This window comes from Pongo pygmaeus, chromosome 9 (assembly GCF_028885625.2).
Source record: "Pongo pygmaeus isolate AG05252 chromosome 9, NHGRI_mPonPyg2-v2.0_pri, whole genome shotgun sequence".
In the NCBI taxonomy this organism is placed as follows: Eukaryota; Metazoa; Chordata; class Mammalia; order Primates; family Hominidae; genus Pongo; species Pongo pygmaeus.
This window is the reverse complement of record NC_072382.2, coordinates 72118353-72129128: the sequence shown is the minus strand read 5'-3', so window position 1 is coordinate 72129128 and position 10776 is coordinate 72118353. Positions and strand designations below refer to the sequence as shown.

At 36.5% G+C, this 10776-nt stretch overlaps 1 protein-coding gene across 1 annotated transcript; it reads left to right on the top strand.

The window, feature by feature from the left end:
* Nucleotides 1–447: 447 nt before the first annotated feature.
* On the top strand, nucleotides 448–1393 carry LOC129008953 (olfactory receptor 52B4-like). The gene is given in 3 exon segments (XM_054441489.1): nucleotides 448–819; nucleotides 822–1053; nucleotides 1056–1393. Coding segments are annotated over 3 exon segments (942 nt in total).
* Nucleotides 1394–10776: the final 9383 nt, after the last annotated feature.

Below are 10776 nucleotides of genomic sequence, written 5' to 3'. Positions count from 1 at the left end.
CCCTGTCTTGTGCCAGTTTTCAAAGGGAATGCTTCCAGTTTTTGCCCATTCAGTATGATATTGGCTGTGGGTTTGTCATAGATAGCTCTTATTATTTTGAGATACGTCCCATCAATACCTAATTTATTGAGAGTTTTTAGCATGAAGCTTGTTGAATTTTTTCAAAGGCCTTTTCTGCATCTATTGAGATAATCATGTGGGTTTTGTCTTTGGTTCTGTTTATATGTTGGATTACATTTATTGATTTGTGTATGTTGAACTGGACTTATACCAATGAGCCATGACTTATTCATCTTTATATGTAATATAGCTCCTGGCCTCCTCTGAATTGAATGGGATCAGGTAGATGCCAAAATTGCCAGTGATATCAAAGAAAATGTTTGAGTTTAATCTGCATTTTCTGTCCCTATACATAAGATGGTGGAGTCGTAGGTCATCTTGCCAGACATGGTTGCCTTAAATCATACTGGTGTTAGCTACACAGTCTTCCACTTGCTAGGCATCCCAGGCCTAGAGGACCAGCATGTATGGATTTCCATCCCCTTCTTCATTTCCTATGTCATTGCTCTGCTTGGAAACAGCCTGCTTATCTTCATTATCCTCACAAAACGCAGCCTCCATGAACCCATGTACCTCTTCCTCTGCTTGTTGGCTGGAGCAGACGTTGTTCTTTCCACTGCCACAGTACCACAAGCATTGGCCATCTTCTGGTTCCATGCTGAGGAAATCTCCCTTGATAGTTGCATTGCTCAGGTCTTCTTCCTCTCTTCTACTTTCATCTATGAGTCAGGGATCTTGCTGGTAATAGCATTTGATCGCTATATATTGCCATTTGCTACCCACTAAGATACACCACTATTCTTACACATGCCCTTATTGGGAAAATTGGTGTGATTATATTTCTGAGAAGTTATGGTATAATTTTCCCCATAATATATCTTCTGAAAAGACTGACTTTCTGCAAAAATAACATCCTCCCAAACACTGCTTGTAGGCTTGTTGTCTTGGCCTGTGTCTCCTGTGATGACATCCAAGTGAACATCTGGTATGGTTTTTTGTCCTAATTTTAACAGTTGTCTTTGATTTTGTGCTAACCTTTATTTCTTATGTACTGATTCTCTGCACTGTCTTTGGCATCCCTTCCCAGGATGCCCGTCACAAAACTCTCAACACATATGACTCCTATGTCTGTGTTATTGTCCTCTTTTATGCACCTGGCATCTTCTCAGTCCTTACTCAGAGATTTGGACATCATGTTTCACCCCATATCCATGTGCTCCTGGCCAATATCTACATTCTGGCTCCACCTATGCTGAATCCCATCATTTATGGGATCAAGACCAAACAGATCCAGGAACAGGTGGTTAATGTGTTCTTTCCAAGGCAGAAATAAATGTGTAATGGAAACTAACATTGTGCTTTTCTTAATAATTCTTTCCATGCATGAAGTGAACTTTAGCATTGGGATATGGGAAGCTACAGTGGTGAAACTAGTTAAATGACTTCATCTATTGTTATCTTCAGAGCAAGTGTATCAGGGCAACTTTTGTTCATGTTTCTTCTAAAACCTCTAATCAGTCATTAGATGTCAGTGTCTTTAGGTGCTTAGTTTTTTCATTCACAGTGTTGAGAACTAGATCAGTTTACTTCTTTAAGTCACTTATATCTTTACAATCTTAGACTGGATATTGGAATAATATGAACTGAACACAGTAGTTGTAATTGCTGAAATACTGTTTTTGATGTGTTTTAAGCTTTGAATAGCTGTACTTATTTTATTTCTGTCATGAACATTCCTTCTGCCATTCTCCCTAACGTACTCTGTATATTCAAATTTTGCCTTTCACGTGAATTATTTCAAAAAGTCACCTGCATCTTATATTTTAGAATGAATTGATATATGCGTGTGTATATATTTTGCATCTCTTTCAGAGCACATAGTGTAGCAAGAGTTTATTACTTCTGATGTCTATGGTATTTTTACTTAGCCTATTAATTGCTTGGAAATTATTTCTTATGTACTGATTCTCTTGGCATGTATCCTTTTTGAGATTTTTTTAAAAAAATATTTAACTGTAGCCCAGTGCTGAATAAAATACAATATACACATAATAAGCAATTATTGAACAAAAATTTGGTGAAGTATCTGAAACAAGTTTTTGGTCTTTTTAAGAGATGGGGTCTTCACTATGCTGCTCAGGCTGGTCTTGAACTGCTAGCCTCAAGGGATCCTCTCTCCTTAGCCTCCCAAAGCTCTGGGATTACAGATGTGAGCCACTGCACCTGGCCAGAAACAAGTTCTAAAGAGTAACTCTTGCTAAATTAGTGACAGCACACATATAATGTGAAATACAATAGAGCAGTGAGAAATAATAACATGGGTTTATGCCCTTGGTGATGGAACTATGTTCTCAATGTTTATAGGAGAGAGAAGCACATTCCTGATCAGAAAGTTAAATATGAGCCATTAAAATATACTTTCTGATAAGTATATGCATCAATATAATAAAATTATATTAATGGTGAATATAAATAAACCATAAGATGGGGTAATTTTTGTAATAATTTTAGTATAAATTACTTAACATTTATTCAGGGAATATGATTTACACACAAAAGAGTAAGTAAAACATTTCTAAAAAGGAGGTATGGTCAAACACCATTGACTAATATTTCCTTTAATGTAAGAATGCAAGAGACAAATTATCTCAGGTTTTACTTATCTGAAAATATTTTAACTTTGATAAAAATATAATTTTGTGGGTATAGAATTTTCAGTTGGCAAGGATTTTCCCAGAATTTAAAAAATGTCCTATTGCTGTATTTCTCCAATCTTTTGAGAATTCACCTGAAACTTTCATTGTTGCTACTTTAAATGTATTGTGCCTTTATCTCTGGATGCTTTTAAGGGGTTTTCTTTTGTCTTTTTGTTTATTATCTTATATCCATGTGTGGTTTACTTGGCATGTATCCTACTTGGGATATTTTTTTTTTTTTTTTTTTGGAGTGCAGTGGTGTGATCTTGGTTCACTGCAACTTCTGCCTCCCGGGTTCAAGCGATTCTCCTGCCAAAGGCTCCCAAGTAGCTCCCAAGTAGCTGGGACTACAGGTGCCTGCTACCACACATGGCTATTTCTGTTTGTATTTGTAGTAGAGATGGGGTTTCACTATGTTGGCCAGGCTAGTCTCGAACTCCGGACCTCGTGATCCGCCTGCCTTGGCCTCCCAATGTGCTGGGATTACAGGTGTGAGCCACCGCACCTGGCCCCTTCTTGGGATTTTCTAAGTTTCTTAAATATGTGAGTTTATACTTTTCTTTAGTTTTGGAAAAATTTCAGCCATTATCTCTTTGAACATTATTTCCACCCCATTTTCTCTCTCCTCTTCCAGCATAATTATATTAGACATTTTGAGTGTGTCTACTATGTTCCTATGCTCATTTATTATTTTTGTCATTATTTTTCTTCTTTCTCATGTCCACTTCTGTTATATTTATCAATTTTGCAGCTCCCTAATTCTGTTCTGCTCTTTAAAATCTTCTGTGTAACTCATTCATTGAATGCTTATTATCACATAATCGTGTTTTTTGTATTCTATCACATTCATTTTTAAATTTTTTCCAGATCCTAATTCTCTGTATCAATTCTTCATACTTTCAAGTATATTCAGCATATTTTGTGCTTTTAAAGAACATATTCCTTAAAATTCTATAAACCTTGTCTGATAACTCCAATTATGGAGTCATCTGCTATTCTGCTTTTCTTTTCAGTTTTGTCCTGATTACTGGTCATAGAGATTTTTCCTTTTATGTTTATTAGTTTTTTATTTTATGCTTTATATTATGATAAAACAATAGAGACTACAGATAATGTTATTTTATCAGAAATATTTTCCCTATTTTATGTTATCCAGATAAGGGGAGCAGCTAATCACCTCTCTCCAATTAGGACTTGGGCTGAGTCAAGGCCAATTTCAGTTTTAGTCAAATGAATCTTTGTTTTAGACACTCTTATGCCTGGGAAAAAACCCTTCAGAAATTTTGATTAAGACTCTGAAAAGCCCTTTTCTCCTCCATTTTAAAAATCACTATGGAAGATTCAATTCTTCCTTTCAGAAGTCTCTTAACTTGGTATTTAGACTGTATTCCATGAAGCTTCAACATTTGAAAAATTATAGAAAGGAAAGGATAGAATACAGTTTAGGCATGCCCCTTGACCCAGATAGGTCTGTCTTTCATAGGAATCACAAGAAATTTCATATTGCATTCTAGAATCTCTTGACTTAGTTCCCCAGCATCTAGTGTGCCCACAGTACTCAGCAAATGTCTCATAGGGAAAAATAGCTCTGCATTTGAGACCTTCATGTTTCAAAATTTTTACTGCAGCCTGTATGGCCACTAAAATCTCTGTTGGTTTTTCTTTCCACCAGTAGAAACCTTCTTCTCGGGCAAAGAGTGGTCCTTAGCACATGTCCAGAATCAGCAAATAGTCCTGGGCAGGGAGCCGGTGGGGGAGGGAAAGTAGTTGGCAATTGTCAACTTGCTTTTGAATAGTTCTCCAGTCTCTTGAATTTTTGTTCATCTAGTCCTTGTTGCTTCTCAGCTCTCTAATGGCTTAATATGTAATTAAAAGTTTGCAATTTATTTGTCTTTTTCTGGTTGTCATAATGGAAACATTATCATGCCATGTCCTATTATGTTATATCCAAAGCAAAGGATTTCAAACTGGTTAATGTTTGCCTCGATGATATAAAAGTAACAAATGAATAATATTTAGCTTGAAGAGAACAAATATTTATGCTTTTGGGCCAATCAATAAGATATATTATTTCTACTTTTTCCATCTAAATACAAAAAATGGTTATAGATTTTTTCACTTATACTTTCAGATTCACTTAATTCTGGATTTTAAGTATTCACTAACTTTAGCATTTAGTATTAGAATTTATATTAGCATTTGTATAATGGAAAATGAGTATGGAAAATGAGATGCTTTAGTCTTACCTGAATTGAAAATACACACACAGCAAATGTACCAACTTACATTAGCATTTTAAAAGTAAATATTATGTTCCTGGACTAAATTTTGACTCATTATACTTCTGGACATAAAATAAAAGATTATACTCTTGGACATAAATTTTGACTGAACATTTTATTTTTCTCTTGTTGTACATTATTTTTATTATATCTACAAGACAGAAGCATTAATTAGTATCTTAACTATCTTATATAGTGTGCTTCTTACAGTTACATATTTTTCTCCAAAATGCTAATGATTTTAAAGAATATCAGAAATTTCTAGACTTTTTTATTTCTATCAATCCTATTAGAGTGAATTTAGTCACTTCTATGATTTTTAACAGCCTAGAATTTCAACCAACAATTTTGTTGTTTCTCCTGAAGAGAGTATAATGGTACATTGTGCTGTATTTTATGTCATAGAGCTTTTTTTACATGGGAAAAAATAGTGAAATTTGTGGTTTTATGTTGTCAGTGATCATTTTTCTCTCCTCCTCTTGTTTTAACCTCTCAGGAGCATTTGAAGATTCTTTACTGTTCTGTCCTTGAATTATCTTCTCAGTTTTTATAGTATCAACTTGCTCCTATACCTCCCCAACAATTTTCCAAAATTCAATCAGAAAAAAATCTATAAATCTTACCTTCAAATCTTAACATTTGCATACTTGACCCTACATGATTAGATTTCCATTCACCTCATCTACTTTATCTTCTGCTTCACCTCCTCAAATACTCTGCTACAACTGTTTCTATTCTTTGAACTCCTTGATCTAATTTTAGAAGTCAGCTTTTTGACATTTCTTTTATTTTTATTTTTATTTTTTATTTTTTTTATTATGCTTTAAGTTTTAGGGTACGTGTGCACAATGTGCATGTTAGTTACATATGTACACATGTGCCATGTTGGTGTGCTGCACCCATTAACTTGTCATTTAACATTAGGTATATCTCCTAATGCTATCCCTCCCCCCTCCCCCCACTTCACAACAGAGCCCAGTGTGTGATGTTCCCCTTCCTGTGTCCATGTGTTCTCATTGTTCAATTCCCACCTATGAGTGAGAACATGCAATGTTTAGTTTTTTGTCCTTGCGATAGTTTGCTGAGATTGATGGTTTCCAGCTTCATCCAAGTCCCTACAAAGGACATGAACTCATCATTTTTTATGGCTGCATAGTATTTGATGGTGTATATGTGCCACATTTTCTTAATCCAGTCTATCATTGTTGGACATTTGGCTTGGTTCCAAGTCTTTGCTATTGTGAATAGTGCCGCAATAAACATATGTGTGCATGTGTCTTTATAGCAGCATGATTTATAATCATTTGGGTATATACCCAGTAATGAGATTGCTGGGTCAAATGGTATTTCTAGTTCTAGATCCCTGAGGAATCACCACACTGACTTCCACAATTGTTGAACTAATTTACAGTCCCACCAACGGTGTAAAAGTGTTCCTATTTCTCCACATCCTCTCCAGCACCTGTTGTTTCCTGACTTTTTAATGATTGCCATTCTAACTGGTGTGGGATGGTATCTCATTGTGGTTTTGATTTGCATTTCTCTGATGGCCAGTGATGATGAGCATTTTTTCATGTGTCTTTTGGCTGCATAAATGTCTTCTTCTGAGAAGTCTCTTTTCATATCCTTTGCCCACTTGTTGATGGGGTTGTTTGTTTTTTTCTTGTAAATTTGTTGGAGTTCATTGTAGATTGTGGATATTAGCCCTTTGTCAATGAGTAGATTGCAAAAATTTTCTCCCATTCTGTAGGTTGCCTGTTCACTCTGATGGTAGTTTCTTTTGCTGTGCAGAAGCTCTTTAGTTTCATTAGATTCCATTTGTCAATTTTGTCTTTTGTTGCCATTGCTTTTGGTGTTTTAGACATGAAGTTCTTGCCCATGCCTATGTCCTGAATGGTATTGCCTAGGTTATCTTCTAGGGTTTTTATGGTTTTAGGTCTAAGATTTAAGTCTTTAATCCATCTTGAATTAATTTTTGTGTAAGGAAGAGATCCAGTTTCAGCTTTCTACATATGGCTAGCCAGTTTTCCCAACACCATTTATTGAATAGGGAATCCTTTCCCCATTTCTTGTTTTTGTCAGGTTTGTCAAAGATCAGATAGTTGTAGATACGTGGCATTATTTCTGAGGGCTGTGTTCTGTTCCATTTTTCTAGATCTCTGTTTTGGTACCAGTACCACGCTGTTTTGGTTACTGTAGCCTTGTAGTATAGTTTGAAGTCAGGTGGCATGATGCCTCCAGCTTTGTTCTTTTGGCTTAGGATTGTTTTGGCAATGCTGGCTCTTTTTTGGTTCCATATGAACTTTAAAGTAGTTTTTTTCGAATTCTGTGAAGAAAGTCATCAGTAGCTTGATGGGGATGGCATTGAATCTATAAATTACCTTGGGCAGTATGGCCATTTTCACGATATTGATTCTTCCTACCCATAAGCATGGAATGTTCTTCCATTTGTTTGTGTCTTATTTAATTGAGCAGTGATTTGTAGTTCTCCTTGAAGAGGTCCTTCATGTCCCTTGTAAATTAGATTCCTAGGTATTTTATTCTCTTTGAAGCAATTGTGAATGGGAGTCACTCATGATTTGGCTCTCTGTTTGTCTCTTATTGGTGTATAAGAATGCTGTGATTTTTGCACATTGATTTTGTATCCTGAGACTGCTGAAGTTGCCTATCAGCTTAAGGAGATTTTGGGCTGAGACAATGGGGTTTTCTAGATATACAATCATGTCATCTGCAAACAGGGACAATTTGACTTCCTCTTTTCCTGCTTGAATACCCTTTATTTCCTTCTCCTGCCTGATTGCCCTGGCCAGAACTTCCAACACTATGTTGAATAGGAGCGGTGAGAGAGGGCATCCCTGTCTTGTGCCAGTTTTCAGAGGGAATGCTTCCAGTTTTTGCCCATTCAGTATGATATTGGCTGTGGGTTTGTCATAGATAGCTCTTATTATTTTGAGATACATCCCATCAATACCTAATTTATTGATAGTTTTTAGCATGAAGCGTTGTTGAATTTTTTCAAAGGCCTTTTCTGCATCTATTGAGATAATCATAAGGTTTCTGTCATTGGTTCTGTTTATATGCTGGATTACGTTTATAGATTTGCATATGTCAAACCAGCCTTGCATCTCAGGGATGAAGCCCACTTGATCATGGTGGATAAGCTTTTTGATGTGCTGCCGGATTCAGTTTGCCAGTATTTTATTGAGGATTTTTGCATCGATGTTCATCAGGGATATTGGTCTAAAATTCTCTTCTTTTGTTGTGTCTCTGCCCGGCTTTGGTATCAGGATGATGCTGGCCTCATCAAATGAGTTAAAGAGGATTCCCTCTTTTTCTATTGATTGGAATAGTTTCAGAATGAATGGTACCAGCTCCTGCTTGTACCTCTGGTGGAATTTTGCTGTGAATCCATCTGGTCCCTGACTATTTTTGGTTGGTAAGCTATTAATGATTGCCTCAATTTCAGAGCCTGTTATTGGTCTATTCAGAGATTCAACTTCTTCCTGGTTTAGTCTTGGGAGGGTGTATATGTCGAGGAATTTATCCATTTCTTCTAGATTTTCTAGTTTATTTGCATAGAGGTGTTTACAGTATTCTCTGATGGTAGTTTGTATTTCTGTGGGATCAGTGGTGATATCTCATTTACCATTTTTTATTGTGTCTATTTGATTCTTCTTTCTTTTCTTCTTTATTAGTCTTGCTAGTGGTCCATCAATTTTGTTGATCTTTTCAAAAAACCAGCTCCTGCATTCATTGATTTTTTGAAGGGTTTTTTGTTTCTCTACTTCCTTCAGTTCTGCTCTGATCTTAGTTATTTCTTGCCTTCTGCTAGCTTTTGAATGTGTTTGCTCTTGCTTCTCTAGTTCTTTTAATTGTGATGTTACGGTGTCAATTTTAGATCTTTCCTGCTTTCTCTTGTGGGCATTTAGTGCTATAAATTTCCCTCTACACACTGCTTTGAATGTGTCCCAGAGATTCTGGTATGTTGTGTCTTTTTTCTGATTGGATGTGAGGGCGATCTGGCTGCGACATCTGTCACCCCATTGATCACCAGGGTTGATTTGGCTGATCTGGCTGGCTGGGCGGTGTCCCCTTCCTCCCTCACTGCTCCATGTGTGTCCCTCCCAAAGCTGCTTGCTCAGTCGAAGAGGATGACCATCCCCAGTAGAGGAGGACCAGTCTTCGGGGGTGTACGAGTAGTTGCACTCCCCTGCTAGAACCTCAAAACAAGCTCTCCCTGGCTCTCATAAGTTTTAACTTTCACAGTCATGAATAATGATGCTTAACTCTGTTGCCTAAGATATATAAGTGTGCCTGCTTAATGGTTAGTAGAAAACATGTGAGTCGTGATTATTTTGGACACATTTGTATTTCATTGTTTGTCTTGACTGTTTAGTTTTTTTGTTTTTGCTTCTTCTTAATTTTCAGTTTGATTGTCATGTGTCAAGGCATAACTTTCTTTGTTTTTATCCTCCTTGATATTTGCTTAGCTTTTTGAATCAGTAAATATATGATTTTTATCTAATGTGGAAAATTTTAGTAATTATTTCTTAAATTTTTTTTTGTCCCATTCTCTCTCACATTTCACTTTGGGACCCAAAGCAAATTTTTTTTAGACCTTTTGACATTGTTTTGCCAGTACCTGTGGCCTGTTCATTTATTTTTCTGTTCTTTTTCCTACTTCTTTAGTTGGGTAATTCTACTGATGCATCTCATATTTAATTATTAGGAGAGGGCTACTTGGTCAAAGGTAAATGCATTTGTAGATTTGTTAGATATTAACGATATAACACCATCAGGGTTGTGACAGTTTTTCATTACTACCAGCAATTCATGAGCGTGTCTTTTCCCTCCTGACCTTGCCAGCAGGGTATGTTATCAAGCTTTTGAATATTTGTCAATCTGATAGTTTGGTTGAAGTGTGGTTGAGCATCCACAAAAATGGCCACTAACAATTCCTCCCTCTGCTGAACACATGTACCATTTCTTCATCATGACATGTTGTTTATTACTCATCTCCTGCAATCTAGGATAGCCTTATGACTTGCTTTGACTAATAGAATAAGGTCAAAGTTATGCATATGAATTCTGGAGTATATGCTTTCAGAGGCCTTGCGACTTCCATTCTGCCCTCTTGGAGGCCACCAGCCATTTAAATAGCTTATGATAGAAAAATAAGAGACCATATGGTGAGAGATGCCATTGAGGGTAACTAAGGCACAGCAGCTGACAACCATAAAGGTAAGGATTTTGCTTTGTTTACTTATTTGCATTGTAGACTTCAGTTCTGCCTGGCATACTATAGGAATACAATAAATATTTATTGACTGAAAATATTATTGAATAAATAAACTGATACTATGAATGATAGAATTATGTGACATCAGTTGCTGGATGTAAATTTTAAGGTGCTTAGGTACCATAAAGCCTGGAGATTCTCCAGCTAGAGACATCTGATACAGGTTTATAATGTTTGAATGGTGTAGGATGATGACAAAAGATACTATTTGGGGCCTATCTCATTGTTCAGTTGCAGAAAAGCCTTTCTTAGGAATTTCTGGCTGGGTGCGGTGGCTTACACCTGTAATCCCAGCACTTTGGGAGGCTGAGTGGGCAGATTACCTGAAGTCAGGAGTACGAGACCAGCCTGACCAATATGATGAAACCCGTTTCTACTAAAAATACAAAAATTAGCCAGGCGTGGCGGCATGCACCTTTGATCCCAGCTACTCAGGAGG